Genomic DNA, 18,003 nt, shown 5'->3' with positions numbered 1-18,003 from the left:
GGTCATGTGTGTCTCAGTTGATTGACTCTGAGCACAGTGTTTAAAGAACGTATTACCGTGGAAAATAAATAAATGATAATCAGCAGAATCTTTTTCAATGCAAAAACAAAAACACTACAATATTCTTTCTGTGGCAACAGCAAAATCATTTTTTCTACAGGATGGAACTAAATTACGTCCTGTATCTGCACCATAACGCCTGTAGATGTCGCTGTAGGACAGAATAGAAATTATCTAAAGATTTTTTTTCATTCAAACCTTTATTTAAACCTCAGTACAATACAAAATAGAATTAAACAGTACCGTATTAATGGTGTTGTACTTACAAAAAAATTGGATACCATAGACAACCAAATAAAAGAACAATTTTCAGAACCTACAATATAAATATGCTAGGAGGAAAGTAACCAATCAAGCCAAAGAATAAATTGATTGCAAGATCTTGATTTTTTTTTTTTTTTTTTTCCACAAACACCAATAGTTTTTATAGCTTCTGGGTTAGTGGAGTTCTTAATTGAATTAAGATACTGTACAAGTTCAAAGGAGAATACATAAAAAGAGGGATGTCTTCCTAAACATTTGGACTTGTGAATATGAAATTTAGCCATTAAAATTAACAAGTTAATCATATATCTGTTATCAAAGTTGAATTGTCTTTGGTTTTTGTGTAGACCAAATAAAACATATTTCCAAAACAGTGCAAATCCTTTAAATACATTTACTGAGATAAAAACATATAAACTCTGCCAAAAATCTTGCACAAGGTTACAAAACCAAAAAAGATGTATAGTAGATTGCTTGGAAGTTTTACAAAAGCTACAGCTTGTATCTGTTAGGATGCCTGGGTTGTTGACCCAGGGTTTTGAGTTTATATATTATTTATCATTCTATTCTTTGGTCTCTTTGTTATGTCTTATGGTTTGTCTCTGTGTAATCCTTAGTTGCTGTCTCCCCTGTCTGCTATTTCCCCGTGTCCAGTCAGTGTCTGTGTCTGTCCTGGTCCCACGTCTCTGTTCCCTCTGTTGCCGTGCCTGCGTGTGAGTCTGTGTCTTTAGTTCAGTCTGTGTTATGTTCAGTGTTGGGGAGTAACGGAATACATGTACCGCCGTTACGCATTTAAAATACAAAATTTGAGTAACTGTATTCCGTTACAGTTACCATTTAAAACGGTGGTATTTAGAATACAGTTACTTTGTTGAAATAAATGGATTACACGGCGGTACTTTCCTGTTTCATATTGTGGCGGGTCAGGACTGTTTGGGTTTGTTTGACAGCTATGTTCTGTTGTTACAGGCGGCAGCGTTACGGTTGCCATGGTTACATGGTGACGCTCTCGCTCTGCGTGTTTCCTGGGTGAGGGGGCGCTGTTGTGCCAAAGTAGTTACCCCCGTCAAAAATTGTTTCCCCATTCACGGGAGCGCGCAAAGTAGGAGGAGCCACTTGCCCAGCTCCGTTCTGTACGCTACTTGTCACTGATCTGCAGTCGACGCGATAAAGAGTAAAAGCTGTAAAACAGCAGACTCGATGAATTTAATATTAGTTTCGTGACATTGTAATGTGCCGTGTGGAAGACAGTTTACCTTATACTGTACACTGAAATAACCTGCTGGGAATACTTTGTCTAGAAAAAGACTTTGATACTATAATACTGTAAAACCAGATGCGATCATGGAAACACGTCGCTCTCCAGTGAATTTACACTCGGTTTACACTTTGTAGCGAAGCTATCACGAATGAGTTCATTTGCAAAATCAATCTCAGTATAACCAATAAGTACAGTAACTTTGGAGACCATGTCTTATTCACAGCAAAAGTTATGGAGGGATACAGATTTTATCAGGCTGTGTGGCATCAGCTGCCAAAATGTGTGCCCCCCCATCTGTAATCCATATTGCCTTTGCCATCACAAAGGGTATATTTGCCAAATAAGTCACAGTATAACCAATAAGTACAGTAACTTTGGAGAAGATGTCTTATTCACAGCAAAAGTTATGGAGGGATACAAAATTTATCAGGCTGTGTGGCATCGGCTGCCAAAATGTGTGTCCCCCCCATCAATAATGCACCTTGGCGTTGCCATCATGAAAGAGTTTATTTGCAAAATAAATAACAGTATAACTAATAACTACAGTAACTTTGGAGACCATTTGGTTTTTTTAGACTTCTTAATTTAACATCTACATCTATATATGTAGATATGTGTTCTCGACAATGTGTGCCATAAGAACACTAGCTGTGGACCTTTAGTGTCAACTATGTACAAGCGAAACAAATAAACACATCTTCTGGTGGTGGGCTTTTCACGCAGAGCTGGTGGAACCACCGCAAATACATCTCACACTGAATCTGTAAAAAAATAAATAATTACAAATCCCAATGTTAAAATTTCATTTATGGGAATTGATCATAACATTTAGCAGTCTTTCTTGATGTCATTACCCATTTGTTGTCAGTTTCATGCTCTTCTTCCCCACAGAAATGACAGATGTTTGTCAAGTCATCTGTTTTAAAAAGTGAAAAAATAGCACATAGAGTATACTACCTACTGCACTTATTACTTCATTCAAACAACTATATGGTTTGTTTCTACAGCCATCACGATGAAAATATTCATGATGTGAGAACATTGAATGGTGGAAAATGAGTTACCTGTCTCTAGGAGAAGAGTGGTGGCAATTTGCAGCCTGTGTGTGTTTATGGCCTTTTTTGTAGACGGAAAGTCTATTGACTCTTTTCGCAAGATCTTTTCAGCAAACTGAAAAAGAGATTCTAAGATGACTAAATAGGCTAATATCGTAAATGTTATTTTATAGTAATTTGTTTTCTGTGAATCAATTTCTTTCTTTTATTGTGTAATTATCTTATATTCCTTTTCCTGTCATTAACATTTATTACAACACAACATTTCCAATATTCTCGTATATATGTATGTATTACGGTTAAGACTCGTACTTTCAATGCAAAGACTCCACATGAGGTAGCGTCCACTTGTTTTGGGTGTTTGACTGTGTCACAAGTCCATCTTGAGATGTTGCATCCTTTTTTTCGCATGAATGCCCTGAAAGACAAGTACAATAAAAACAAATAACATGTTTTAAAATTTTGGTGACACAAGAAGGTGAACAGTATGGAGAGCTTAAGTGTCTGTTGAACATCAAGTTAAGAACTGACCACACTGTTTTGTTAAAATCATTACTTTTTAAAAGTCTACAATGCATTTCCATGGACAATTACTTGTGCTTTTTTTCCCGTTTCCGCCCATGATATAGAAATCAATCACTTACACAGTACACTTTGAAGAGATGTGGAGGAGGAGCAAAGATGAAATTCACACATGTATAACCTATGTGAAATTATTTTAGACATTTGTCTGATGTTTTAGTGCTAAACCTCCGCAACACTTTATGCAACTATTAAACATTATTCTCCCCGTGCTATATTTTCTAATGTAAAAACATCATCTCATACAGACATCAGGTCCTCAAATAAACATTGAAACATGGGGAGACTTCTCTTTAAAGGCAAAATTAACCCATAACACCACAATATCAGAAGGCCAACACAAAAATTCAAACCTGTTGCTGCTATTTTTTTAATTGTGAGTACCAATTTTTTTTAAAAAAAATTTTGATTGACATCATACTTATAATTTTCATAATAAACACAAAAATAACAACAGCAACAAAGAGTTTAATAAAGGGTCAAAATAAATTTCAACATTTATCCTTACCTTGTTGATTCCAAACAATTTTGGATACCTTGTTTAGTTTCTCCAAGTGGATCAAGATACAGTGACTTCTTTTCTTGTGGGTAAATGACCTACAGTAAAATTATGTGGAGAATTACATGTAATAATTCAAGACTTACGATTATCTGCATGCCATGCATTTGTCTTATAAAACTGATTTGACTGTAAATGCAATTATTTTTTTACCACTAATGTCCAGTGATGATGTTCATTTACAATTCCCAGAATGACTTCATGCTCCATGGGTTTGATCTTAAATTGAAACAAAACAATAAAAATATTCACTTCAGAAAGGAATGCAATAACATGTTGTTTAGAGTCCTTTTTTATTAAAGCAATTTATGATATATTATATATCATCCACTTATAAAGTACTCTGCGACAGCCATGATTCACCCCTCATTTCTTTAACCTGTGCAAGAAGCTGGACTATCTTATATTTTTTATAAGTGGTTTTGCACATTACTTCCTCCAAGACTAATAAAGGTCTTTCTAAGGATTTTTTTTGGACATGGAGTTCATTTTCAATCATTTTCAATGCGATCCTTTTACCATCTGCAGAATAATGTTTAATGCTTTCTTAAGCCTCTTTAACAGTGACGTATGAATCACTTGATAATAAAAAGGTACCTATTAAAGAGATGAAGCAGTGTTGATGATTTCAAAAGAGATATTAGCCCAAATGTTTGCAAATCTCAAATCAAGCATTGATTGGAGTGTGTACAAAAAGAGGAGGAAACCAGACAAGCAGAGAACAAAAGAGAACTGTCAAGTCTAATAAACTATCCACATCTATTAACCCCAGTCTCAATTTATTCTTTCTGCATAAGCTGTTATCCAATCTAAATCTGGATGTGGATATGATCAGAGGTACTTAAACAATACACACAAGATTCTTTCTAGAGATACCTACCTTGAGTCTTGGAGCTTTTCTCTTCCAAATGGCAGTCATTGAAAATGAATCAATGAATGCTGCTTTTGCTGAATTATGACGATTGCATTGTCTCACCATGATCGCAAGATATGCATTAATAGACTGCGAATACAAAATGTAAACATTTGTTAACTGTTGTCAAGGAATAAAACACTGATAGTTGCATTGTTGTCAGTAAAGATCACTGTACCTCACTTTCCAACTCCATGTCCGGACCAATTTGTTGGATATCCCAGTAGAATAATTTGTAAGCACCAATTCTGGAGAGTAGAATGTGAGGACTCTTTCCAGCCCAGGCATCCATTATATCTACAAAAAGTAATAAGAAAAAGAGATAAGTCAGCAGGACTAAATGTAAATCAAAATTTAAAATGCATAATTTCTTATGTAGTTGTCTGACAAAAGATGTGTTTCAGGGTAAATACTTTTAAGACGCTGATAAAATGGGCACATGGTTTAACATTGTATTTTGTTAAAAAAAAAAAAAGAGCACTTAAATTTGCTTTTATTTGGGGGTAAAGTTACACTTACAATGTTCTACAAAGAAATTTAAATAAATTCATATTAATAAAAGAAAAGAAATTTAAATACATAGCAATAGAAATGCTCTTGCCCCCTATCAAATCTTTTTTTCCTGCAGAAACACCTATTACAACAATTTTTTAAAATTATGTTTAGTTGAAGCTACATGACTATATTTTAAAATACTCAGGCTCAAGGCTTGCACCTGTGGCCTTTACTATTACATAACCGTTTCTGGAAAAATGTTATTTTCATCCTCCAAAACTAGTTTTATTATCTCTTGTTACGATTCGGTGTTGTCAGTGTTTTGTTTTAGGCGTGACTGTTATGTGTTTCCTGCTTTACTTTGAAAGTCTGTCTTATCTCAGTGTGTTCAGTTTACGCTTCCTTGTCTCGTCAGTTCTGATTTGCCCCAGCTTTGTTTCCCTCCTGTTGTCCATTCCCTGATTGCTCCCTCTATGTATTTAAGCCCTGTGTTTCAGTTTGTGATGGTTGTGATCTTCCCACTGGTTGTAAATAGTTTGGTGTTTTGATGTAAATAGCTGTCGATACTTTCGTTTTGGGATATTTTTGTGGAAAACCGTAGTAGTTGTTTTGTTTTTTTCCCCTTATTTTTATTTTTCCTATGTTGCACGCCGGTTGCCTAGGCTGGGGTGTAACATAATGGCGGCTTGTCCGGGATCCGCTGGAGGGTCCGAGGGACCGCTCCAGCCTTCCGTCTCCCCTGGAGGGTCCGAGGGGCCCGTCTGGCCTTCCGTCTGCTTCGCTGGAGGGTCCGAGGGACCGCTTCAGCCTTCCGTCTCCCCTGGAGGGTCCGAGGGGCCCGTCTGGCCTTCCGTCTGCTTCGCTGGAGGGTCCGAGGGACCGCTTCAGCCTTCGTCCGTCTTCACTGGAGGGTCCGAGGGAGGGACCGCTTCAGCCTTCCGTCCGTCTTCGCTGGAGGGTCCGAGGGACCGCTTCAGCCTTCCATCATCGCTGGAGGGTCCGAGGGGCCCGTCTGGCCTTCCGTCTGCTTCGCTGGAGGGTCCGAGGGACCGCTTCAGCCTTCCGTCCGTCTTCGCTGGAGGGTCCGAGGGACTGCTTCAGCATTCCATCATCGCTGTGGGGTCCGAGGGACCGCTTCAGCCTTCGTCCGTCTTCGCTGGAGGGTCCGAGGGAGGGACCGCTTCAGCCTTCCGTCCGTCTTCGCTGGAGGGTCCGAGGGACCGCTTCAGCATTCCATCATCGCTGTGGGGTCCGAGGGACCGCTCCAGCCTTCCGTTTCCACTGGAGGATCCAAGGGGCCCGTCCAGCCATCAGCGTCGCCTGCAGAACAGCAGCCGGTGCCGTATGCGCTGGGCATGAATCAAACATTTTCTTTGGGGTTACATGTTTTAAATGTTTGATTTTTGGGTGGGGGGAACTGTTACGATTCGGTGTTGTCAGTGTTTTGTTTTAGGCGTGACTGTTATGTGTTTCCTGCTTTACTTTGAAAGTCTGTCTTATCTCAGTGTGTTCAGGTTACGCTTCCTTGTCTCGTCAGTTCTGATTTGCCCCAGCTTTGTTTCCCTCCTGTTGTCCATTCCCTGATTGCTCCCTCTATGTATTTAAGCCCTGTGTTTCAGTTTGTGATGGTTGTGATCTTCCCCCCCGGTTGTAAATAGTTTGGTGTTTTGATGTAAATAGCTGTCGATACTTTCGTTTTGGGATATTTTTGTGGAAAACCGTAGTAGTTGTTTTGTTTTTTTCCCTTATTTTTATTTTTCCTATGTTGCACGCCGGTTGCCTAGGCCGGGGTGTAACACTCTAAAATAGAGTGTCAATTTTTGGGCTGTTAAAAGCAGCGTCTTAAAGAGTATTTGATCTTTCGAACTGTTGCTGGCAGGCAGTCATCATCACAACATTAATATACTTCTTGTAGTGGGCATTCTATGTCACTAGCATCATATATGACAGCAATCTTAGAAAAGAAGAAAATGAAGAACATACACTACTAGTCAAAATTTGGGACACACCTTCCCATTCAGTGTTTTTCTGTGTGTTCATGCTTTTCATGCAGTGACAATCATCTTAGGTGACTACCCCATGAAGCTCACTGACAGAATGCCTAGAGTGTGCAAAGCAGTGATCAAAGCAAAGGGTGGCTAATTTGAAGAATCTAACATATAAAAAATATTTTTGATTCTTTCATACTTTTTGGTTTACTACATCATTTGTGTTAGGGTTAGTGCTCCATATGTGTCCATTCATAGTTTTGATGCCTCGAGTTCTAATCAACAATGAATCTGCAAAATAGACAAGGAAATTAAGAAGCAACATTAAAATGAAGGTGTGTCCAAACTTTTCACTCTTAGTGTACATCAGATGTACAATATCAATCATGAACATTCTGGGTTACACAACAACAAAAGAAAGATTCACAGTTTTGAAGGACTCACTTTTTCATTTGTGTAATTTTACACATGTGGCTTACATCCTTTTACAAGTTTTCTATAATGTTTTGCCCCATGAATGTTTTGTTTTGTTTTGTTTTTAAAAGCATTAACATATTGTTAAATTTAAATATTCTGTTAGGAAATATACCTAACAAAATCTTTTTAAAGGTGTAAAATTTCCTATGCCATGATCTACAGAGTACTGAAACAAACACTGTCATAGGAACAAAAGTCCTTTTTTAAAAAAATATTATATTTATTTACATTTCTCTGCAACTGTTGGTTCTATGGTTTGTGATGTAGATTGCTGGGCTGTAATCTGTGGAGCTGAGGCTTGTGTGGTTGTAGCATTTGGAGCTGTGGTCTGTGAGGCTGGGTCTGCTGCTGTTGTGGTCTGTGAGGCTGGGTCTGCTGTTTTGGTTTGTAGAGCTGTAGCGTGTTCTGGTGCTGTAGCACTTGTGGCTGGTTCTGGTGGTTTGTTCTCTTTCTGTGCTGTTGCTCCTGACTCTGGTTCTGATACCGTTATTGGTATACCTTGTGGAACTGGAGATGGATGTTGTGTTTGAACTGGTAGTGATGCCATTGGTGCTGTAGCCTGTGTAGCTCTAGGAGGAGGTGCTGGTGCTACCGCCACTGGTGCTGCTGTAGCCTGTGACGCTAGAGCAGATGCTGGTGCTGCTGGACCTGGTTGTGCTGTTAGTAATGTGGCTGCTGTTTTCTTTAAACCCCGGTGTGGCACTCTTGGCATGCTGTCTTTGCTTAACTTTAGTTGGTCAATATTTACTTTTGGAATGATTGTCCCATTGGAATCCTGAAGATCTGCACTTTTACCTTGGATTGCTGTAATAATGTAAGGGCCTAAAAAGTTTGCTTCAAGTTTCCCCCCTTTCCTCTGCTGGCTTATGTTAGCTCTTAAAACTTTGTCACCAACTTTGAAGACGACATCTCTCTTCATCATTTTTATTTTGCCCTTTGTTTTTTCCTGAGCTTTGACCACGTTGTCCTTCACCAGTTCCAACAGTTTTTGATGCTTTTGAATGTCTTCCGACACCTCCTCCTGCCCCACAATGTCTTCCACACTCTCATCAACCTTTGAATCAAAAGACATGTCTATCATTACTATAATTTGTGTAAGATACACAGATAATACATAAAAGAACTGAGAAATACAGTGAAAATTTACATTAAGTGTCTTTGGTAAGGTTTTAAGACACAATGTATTTCTGGCAAAGCTTCAGTGTATCCTGGGATTGATTGGACATGAAGAAAACTGTTATTGAGGGGGTGGAACAATCCATAGAAATATTCAGTGGTGTAGTGCTTTTATGGCGGTGACATAGCATCCATTGAAACTGATCTGCCTGCGCCTCAAAAACTAAAAAAGTTTCGTTGTGTGGGATTTCCGTGTAGTTTGTCACAGACAGAAAGACATACCATGAACTCTTCTGGGATTTCGGAAGGATAGCGAGCCTCTCTGCCAAACATTAGGTAATAAGGCGAGTATTTGGTGGTCACGTGTGTTGTGTGTTTTTTTTTTTTTTTTTTTTTTTTTTTTTTTTTTTTTTTTTTTTTAGTTCTGAGTCCGAACATTACAGCATCCAGATACTCATCCCACATTTCTGGTTGGTCGCCAACGACTTTACACAGGGCTCTGACAATGAAAGCACATAGAAGACATTCATATGAAAGATCATTTACATTTTTTTTTAATAGTTTAATGTCATGCATTAATGTTTTGTTTGAAGGGAACCCCCATAAATGTATAACATGTACTCCAAGAATTTACCTCTGGATGGTGCCATTCATTTTCTCCACCAGCCCATTCGTTTGAGGGTGATAGGAGGAGCAGAGGCTTCTTTTAATTTTTAACAATCCGCAAACCCTTTTGTTGAGCTGCAAAAGAAAGTTATATACACTGGCTATAAGCACATTACAATAAGAATTTACATAAACAGCTGTCATACTAATATCTCAACAACAGATTTATAAAGACCAGAAAATTAACCATTTTCAAAAAATTATTCAAATATGAGTTCACATATTTTTGCCAAAGACTAAAGTACTTACAGAATTGACAAATTCTTTGCCTTGGTCAGTAAGAATCCTTTTCGGGGCTTCGAACTGGTGGACAAATTTTATGAGACAGTTTGTCACTTCCCCGGCTGATTTTGACTTTAAAGGGTATGCTTGTGGCCATTTTGTAAAATAATCAATAAAAACACATATGTATTGATGTCCATTGTTAGTTTCAGTAAGTTTTCCAATGAGGTCCATCCCAACCAGTTCAAATGGCTGAGAGACCTTAAAAAGAAAATCATAGTTAAGTTAATAATACTGAAATTACACAGAATGCTAGTCTACTGTTATAATTTTTTCAAGTATATAATCAGTAGGTTTCTAAGCAATGAAAACATTGTGTGATTATTTGCTATGGTCGATGACTAACCTTTATCGGAATGTATTCTGCTGGTTTTTTAATTGTTGCAGCACTTGCCTGGCAAAGTGCGCACTGGGAAACCTAATCAAAAATAAAAGCAATTCAATAACAAACACAAGAGTTGATGATCAAGGTTTACATAACTTATTTTGAGAGATACAGAAACATTGCTGTGTTCCTCTTAAAATAATTTAGCTGTAGTCGAATTACATAGAGTTTGTTTTGGAGTACCCACCCAATTATTGATGTCCACTGACATCCCTGGCCAGTAGAACCGCTTTGAAATGGCTTCTCTTGTTTTTGTTTGCCCGCAATGGGCCCCAGTACACTCAAAAAAATGAAACGTTGACTTTAATTAAAATTATTTTGTCAACAGGTTCCACGAAATTGAATTATGTTAGTTTAAAGCAAAAATCTTTAGTTCATCTAATTTAAAAAAACTACTTAAGATTAACAAGACATATTTAAGACTAACTAAATCAAGTTATGTTGTATGAACATAGATGATATATTTACAGGTTAGATAGTTTAGATTAGTTACTTCAACACATTTCTTATTTGTGGCAGTAAAATGTTAAATTTAAGTTAGATTAATTCAAATATTATATTTTCAGCCACCTTGTGCTTTATTAATTAGTTTTACATAAATCTATTTTGTCAACAGGTTCCACACAAATGAATTAAGTACATCCAACTTATTTTTTAAAATTTCTTTTATTGCCAACACATTCAGTGAGCATTTGTGTAAACCCAGTCCAAAGTAAAACACAACAGCTCATTAGGGTTAGTAATTAACAGTATGTAGACAGATGCAACATCAAGACTTTAAATTAAATGTCTGTATCTAACAGAAATAGAAGAAAAAAAAAAACAACCATTGAAGATCACATAACACATTGATAAGATGACACTTGAGTTATGCACATGTGATGCTAGTAAGGTCTGTGGAGTGTTTTTTCTTTTAGTGTCTAAAATGAATAGCAAAGTTGCTATTTGCAATGATTGCTTAGGGTCAGTCCAGTAACACAACGCCAATGAAGTGCTTTCCTTTAACAATGCAAAGTGAAGTGTCCACCTCAACAGCCACAATTAAAAAAAAATTAATGTAATGATAATAATAATAATAATAATAATAATCAGTCCACTGATATTAGTAATCAAAGAAAATTACATCACCATCCCAAATAAAACTTTAACAAAACATGCCAACATTATGGTCTAACAATAAAACAGCTTGTCAGCGTTCAGTTTTTTTGCAACAGCACAGCAGTAACCATTTAACACTTGCCACTGTCAACATTTATTTTACCAGTGTTTGGGCAAAAAACTTCAGTTGTAAACATTTTAACATGGAAACAATTGTTCGTCTTTAAAAGTCCGCAAAATATACATTCATCCTGCATTCCTAACTTACCCTTATTCTTAGTATGTATTGCAATTACCTTTACAATGCACACAATGTAACACAAACTGAATATGAACATATTTCCACCTCATAACAATATGCCTTGAACGCTAATATACACACCACCCTTCAACATTTCTGGTGCAGTATCATCTCTCAATTAAATCCTTTAAATTTCAATACTTTTGATGGTCTCTTACTAGCCCCCCCACAAGAGTAAAATCTCTCAAATTGTAGTAGTTTACAAACTTTTCAAAATGTTCTAAATTTCTCTTAAATGTAATTTTCCCTTTATCTGTCATTTACAAATTACCATTTTATTCCCATTCAGCCTCCGAAAAACTTCTGTCCATCTGACAGAACATTCATCATCCAAATTAAGGGTTGGCTTATTCATTCAGTTTATTCTTGAGCAACTGTACCTTGGTCAAGAGTCTGCTGACATACAGATGAAGGAAGAGCTTCTGAAGTACTTCAAAGAAAGCTTTCAGTCTCGAGGTTAACTGAGATTCAGTGCATATATCCCATCCATTAAGAGTGCACATGCAGAGGCCAGGTCTTCCAGGTCATGCAGGACACACTAGATGGTTATACCCACATCGGCTGGAGGAGTGCTGGCATCAGCTCTTCTGATGGTAAAGATAGCAAGGGTAATTTGTTCCAGCTCCCTCTGAACAGCTGTAGCTTAGACACAAAAACATAGAAAAATGGCATCCAGTTTTAAAAAAAGAAAGAAAAAGGGCCAAAGCTACCCTTTAATGAAGTAAACACAATATTAGGAACATGCACCCCAGTGCGCCACTATTTTAGACTACAGATTCAACGATGAATATAAATAGTTTGGGTATACAAGAAGATTTCCCAAAACATTTAAACAGGTTCCATGCAAATTACAACAACAACATTACAACATGCAACAACATTAGTTATTCAAAATTTGGTTTAATACAGATAAAAAACTAAACTAAAATTACCAACCAATTATTCTTTGAAGAGGATGCTTGGGTCTTCATTCAGGTAAAAAGGTAGTGCCCTGAGGACACACTCCCTCCCCTTTTCAATAGTTTCCTTCTGTAGAGAGTGGCAGAGATACAGGAAGAGAAAACAGAAATACTTTAGGATGACACAAACTCACATTATACGTAAAATGAATGACATATCCACTGCACATATAGACATGAACACAAGACCAACTAATCATCACATGGACATGAATAGTTAACCTGTTGGGCAGGGTTTCCACCACATTATATATGTCCATAATGGAGGTAAAGACAAACTAATACATCATCTTTTTTGCATTCAAAACATAACATAAAAACATTCACTTCTGGTTTAACCTAAATCGAGGGATCAGATTTTACATATATGTTTAGGTAATTTAAGTTTTCCAACGTTTTGAGTACCAAACTTTGTCTTGCTTAATATAAATGTAAGTGCACTGTGCAGCTACCATACACTAGCTGTTTAAACTTGAAAATGATCTTATTAGCCATAATATTTTGCTACCAACAGAATAACTCACCTGTGTGGCAGGGGCCAAAGTTTGTCTAATTTTCTTCCCTGCAACGCCTCCTTTTTTCTTGAAGACTTTTATGAGCTGGTCAGTGTATTGGTCAAGTTGTGCAAAAAGCCTTGGAACAAGTGGAGCAGTAGTAATCCTCACAAATTCTGCTTCCACCTGAAAACATGTCAACAAACACAACATACTGTACTGTAAATATACATACTATATGTACACATATACATACTTTATAACTAAAACTAATGTAGAAAGACCTCATTAAAGCTATAATTTTAACACAAACATTTACACAAAATGCTAAAGGAGCCATTACAGCTTTTATTGTTATTTATCAAGTTCCAAAAAATATTGATCACAGCTGATCTGAAAATAATTTCATGCCTCAGGCCCTTGAACTGCAACCTTTACAATGGTTCAGATCTGGAGAAGAAATAACAGGGGCATGGGATGGGTCACTGAAGAAAACTTAACTTATAAAACAGTTTTGTTTTTAAAAGTATAACAGTTCACATACCACATACAAGCTCAGCAGTACCACATACACCACATCAGTATAGGAGGGAGCAGGTAAAGGCAGGATCTGAAATTTATAAAGTAAAACAAGAAATTCATTATTAATTTCAAGAAGCAAATTATTGTTTGAATTACAACTTAATAAAATACTACTCAGAAGAAAAGCAAGAGATTGACACTGCCATGTGCTAACTTTCTATAGAAGCAATTATCACCAGGTCTGTCGACCTCCATTGTCTGTCCACTCATATGTCTTGAATAATTTTATTTAAAAATTTAAGTGTGTACTTTCACAAACTGTAATTTATAACTATGTTGATATGTATAACTCCGCTAGGAAACATGCTGTATTTACAGACCATTTTTACATAATACCGATTACTGATAGAGCAGAACAATGGTGTCACAGTGGCTTTCGCCCTTGACTTTTTGGATTTTAAATGTCACTTTATGCTATCCTTGCTATCCTATTCGATATTTCCGACTCTCGGATTACAGAAAAGGAATCCCAAGAAAGCAAATGGAAAAATAACCCCTTGAAAAAATAACCCCATGAATCCCTGTAGCTAATCCCTTAATAAAACAAAAAACAATAAAAATGTTTCTTACACAGTCTACAAAATAAGCATGTCCAGGACCCAGTAAAACTAATGTAGAACAAGCGCACGCAAACGATATAACATGTCTTGTAAGACAAACGCAAAATATAACTATGCTCAACATGTAGATACTACACAACATAGTCAAAGAAAAAAGGGGTCTTACCTCTCAAAGAAACAGCAACTTGGCGCCAAAACAGCGTTTTTCAATTAAATTTGAAGTCTTGCGCATGAGCAGGCCCAAGCCGTGAAACCTTCTTGTTCTTCGCGGTTTCATTACAACTGTTTTTGCATTACTGCCACCTTGTGGATATACAAGGTATATCGATCCTAATTGACTTAACTTAAATGTTATGCCATCAAGTAACACATTAGTATTATGTACGTTGAATAATAGACACAATTACGTAGACTTGATTAGAAAAACATATGTTAACTTAACAAAAACATATATTTTAAGTAAAATGAAAATAAATAATTAATATACACTGAACAATCCACCTCATTCATTTTTTTGAGTGTAGGACTGGCATGAAAATCTGAAAAAATTGTGTTTGCCTCATCAGCCCCACAGACTACCGTTGTCTTTATGGTTTTGTCTGTGCCTTTGTAGCGCCAGTAAAACAGCTGCTCCCCTAAACATAAACAAGAAAATAGAAAAGTTTATTATAGCTGTTTAAACCACGACAGGTCTATATGTGGTAAAAGTCATGACAATACATCTTGAATGTAATGAATCAATTATGTATGTGATATAATTTGGGGGTGACTATTGGACTGGTTCTCTATATTTATGACAGTATGACTACTTCAGAAACCAAAAAGATTATGCCACACACAAGACTGTATTACTGATACTAAAAAAAGTGATGGGTGTGTAAAGTCATTATGACTAATGGCCTTCAGATATCATGGATTTATTTTTAATACAAATATCAATTCAAAGTAGTTTAATTCCAAATTTCCTGCTGTCAGTAATTTTCCACATATGTAATTTAAAGACATAAAGACATAACAGTGGGTACACCTGCGTAAAAGGGTGTGGCACATACCACTCCAAAAGTAATTACGACGTAATATATTGTAGTTAAGCTATAAAAGGACAAAAACAGTTCTTAACGCTGTCTACTTAATAGCAAACCTTAAAACTTTTACTTTAATAAACGCACATGTGCCTATTAACGGGGGTTAACTAGGTCAAAGAAAGGTCAAGCTAATTAAATCGGTTAGTGCAAATTAAGACTACACATTATGCCATTTTATATGTGTTAATATATATGTATTGATGACATTTATAAACGCTACAAAGTTGCAGTTATTACCTTCAATGTCGTAAATAGCAGCTTTTCTTCGGAGAAGAAATTTATCTTTCTTCGTAAAAAGCGCTGGATACTCGCCTTTCAGTTTATATGCAACCAAAATCTTGTACTCGTCTGGTTCCATCCTCTTGTGGTGTTTGTTATTTTCGAAAAAAAAATTGTAAAAAAAATCTTCTAGTTAGCTCAGAGGCACTCTGGTTTTCGGTTCGTGCACACAATGTGAGCTAATTTGCATAACTGATTAGGAAAACCCACGTGACCGGAGATTTTGGAAAAATTTGACAATGTCGGAGTCGAGTAGGCCTACGAAAGGTTGGCCAAAACTAACTTGCCAAATTTTGAAAAGCCCTGTTACTTACAAAGACGATAAATATATATATTTAAATGTTGTTTTAAATTTTATTTATTTACAAAGAAAAACTCTGCCAATGTGCATCATCATAGATTGGGGGGGCACACATTTTGGCAGCTGATGCCATACAGCCTGATAAAATTTGTATCCCTCCATAACTTTTGCTGTGAATAAGACATGGTCTCCAAAGTTACTGTACTTATTGGTTATACTGTGACTTATTTGGCAAATATACCCTTTGTGATGGCAAAGGCAATATGGATTACAGATGGGGGGGGGGCACACATTTTGGCAGCCGATGCCACACAGCCTGATAAAATCTGTATCCCTCCATAACTTTTGCTGTGAATAAGACATGGTCTCCAAAGTTACTGTACTTATTGGTTATACTGAGATTGATTTTGCAAATGAACTCATTCGTGATAGCTTCGCTACAAAGTGTAAACAGAGTGTAAATTCACTGGAGAGCGACGTGTTTCCATGATCGCATCTGGTTTTACAGTATTATAGTATCAAAGTCTTTTTCTAGACAAAGTATTCCCAGCAGGTTATTTCAGTGTACAGTTTAAGGTAAACTGTCTTCCACACGGCACATTACAATGTCACGAAACTAATATTAAATTCATCGAGTCTGCTGTTTTACAGCTTTTACTCTTTATCGCGTCAACTGCAGATCAGTGACAAGTAGCGTACAGAACGGAGCTGGGCAAGTGGCTCCTCCTACTTTGCGCGCTCCTGTGAATGGGGAAACAATTTTTGACGGGGGTAACTACTTTGGCACAACAGCGCCTTTTTGTTGTTGTTGTGCTAAGCTGAATGCAAAATGTAGCTTCATGGGCAGTGTAGTCCGTGCTGCAGGGAGAATGGACTGCCATACCCGTTATGTGTCTGTGAGCGCGAGGTGGGAGAAAAAGGAGAGTCAAAAAGTACGAGTTGTCATCGAGCAAAAACGGGAGCTGGAAGCATGTAAATGTGATAATAACCACTGCAGCCAAGAAGAGTGCCTGGCGAGCCCAGTTGTAAGTAAGCTATTAAAACTCGACTGTATGCTTTGTTCGTGTTTTCCTCCGAAACAATAAATTCCGTTGGAGCAGCCGTTCAACGCCTCTCTCTGTCTCTCGCAAGCAGAGTTGACACAGACAACAAAGTAAAGCTATTTTTCGGCTACGAGCCCGACACGGAACCCGTATTAGTCAGAAGTCCCTTTATTACGTGAACCGTAGTAAAGGGACGTAGTTCACGTAGTTGTAAAAGCATGATAATATGTTAAATAATCCAAAGTATTCAGAATACATTACTCTCATTGAGTAACGGAATATGTTACAGAATACATGCCCCAAAATGTATTCTGTAATCTGTAATGGAATACATTTTAAAAGTAACCTTCCCAACACTGGATATTGACAGCGTCCTACTACAGTACAAGGGTGTGTCATTTGGATCTAGAGTGTGGAACAAGACTAACCGATATTTGTTATTATGTATTTAACGTGTTTGTTAATGTTGAAGCTAAATTCACTCGAAGTTGGTCTTTATTTTGAAATGAGGTTTCCACGTCTCTTGCTGTGATACTCAGACTTGGAGAAGGGCTCATGAGCTTGGACAAAGGAATGTGGAGTAGAGCCACTGCTTCTTCGTGTCAAAAGGGAAAAGTTAAAGTGTTTCAGGCATCTTTTTGTAGGTTTTCCAGGTGCATCCAACTGTGAGGAAATTCAGGGGAAGAACCAGAAATCTGTGAAGAGATTATTTCTTGGCAGACCAGGGAGCACCTTGGAACAGGAGGTGGAGGAACAATGCTTGGGAAAAGAACGTGTGGTACACTGTGCTTAATCTTCTGGCACTTTGGACAAGCAGATGAAAATGGGTGGATTGATTTATGTGTGGTGCTGGAAACATTTTACCAACTTATGAACTTATAAGTCTAAAACAAACAAGTTCATGCCGTGATTGCTGAAATTCCCTATCACCTGAGGCTCATGTGACTCAGTTATCTTGGGTCAGATGTTCTCAGATGTTCGTGTTTCTGCACAGAGCTGAAAGGAGTTAGACAACTTTTCCACCTTCATTCGGTTGGTTTCCTGTGCGTGCTCCGTGTGGTGCCCTGCTGTGAGCAGCAGCTGTCCTGCATTACCTGCTGCTGTCACTAATTAAATAAAAGGCTGGTAATTTAATGAAGTCAGACAGGAAGAGCATGTTTGTAGAAGAGCTCATCCTCACCATTTCCAAAGTTTCAGG

The 18,003-nt window shown here is 37.3% G+C and overlaps 1 protein-coding gene and 4 long non-coding RNA genes across 6 annotated transcripts; all 5 read right to left on the bottom strand.

The window, feature by feature from the left end:
- Positions 1–2,448: 2,448 nt before the first annotated feature.
- Positions 2,449–3,030, bottom strand: LOC120740731. The gene is made up of 3 exons (XR_005697475.1): positions 2,953–3,030; positions 2,650–2,755; positions 2,449–2,501 (listed from the first exon to the last, which is right to left on the bottom strand). It is a non-coding gene; the product is annotated as an uncharacterized LOC120740731 (long non-coding RNA).
- Positions 3,031–7,874: 4,844 nt separating this feature from the next.
- On the bottom strand, positions 7,875–9,130 carry LOC120740571 (transcription initiation factor TFIID subunit 4-like). Its single transcript, XM_040043019.1, has 2 exons — positions 9,053–9,130; positions 7,875–8,708 (listed from the first exon to the last, which is right to left on the bottom strand). Exons 1-2 carry the CDS (start codon positions 9,101–9,103, stop codon positions 7,875–7,877), a joined length of 885 nt encoding a protein of 294 aa, XP_039898953.1. The 5' UTR covers positions 9,104–9,130.
- Positions 9,131–9,136: 6 nt separating this feature from the next.
- On the bottom strand, positions 9,137–9,793 carry LOC120740730. The gene is made up of 3 exons (XR_005697474.1): positions 9,686–9,793; positions 9,405–9,511; positions 9,137–9,269 (listed from the first exon to the last, which is right to left on the bottom strand). It is a non-coding gene; the product is annotated as an uncharacterized LOC120740730 (long non-coding RNA).
- On the bottom strand, positions 9,788–10,381 carry LOC120740729. The gene is made up of 3 exons (XR_005697473.1): positions 10,291–10,381; positions 10,065–10,136; positions 9,788–9,919 (listed from the first exon to the last, which is right to left on the bottom strand). It is a non-coding gene; the product is annotated as an uncharacterized LOC120740729 (long non-coding RNA).
- A 1,096-nt stretch (positions 10,382–11,477) lies between these two features.
- On the bottom strand, positions 11,478–14,618 carry LOC120740719. 2 transcript variants are annotated; one of them, XR_005697466.1, is made up of 5 exons: positions 14,264–14,618; positions 13,500–13,565; positions 12,986–13,141; positions 12,439–12,531; positions 11,478–12,144 (listed from the first exon to the last, which is right to left on the bottom strand). It is a non-coding gene; the product is annotated as an uncharacterized LOC120740719 (long non-coding RNA). The 2 variants fall into 2 exon arrangements; XR_005697465.1 differs by lacking the exon at positions 14,264–14,618 and having other exon boundaries at positions 12,986–14,207.
- Positions 14,619–18,003: the final 3,385 nt, after the last annotated feature.

This window comes from Simochromis diagramma, unplaced genomic scaffold (assembly GCF_900408965.1).
Source record: "Simochromis diagramma unplaced genomic scaffold, fSimDia1.1 OVJJ01000433.1, whole genome shotgun sequence".
NCBI classification, from domain to species: Eukaryota; Metazoa; Chordata; class Actinopteri; order Cichliformes; family Cichlidae; genus Simochromis; species Simochromis diagramma.
Note: the sequence above shows the minus strand (reverse complement) of the source record. Positions and strands in the feature narration are given on the sequence as shown.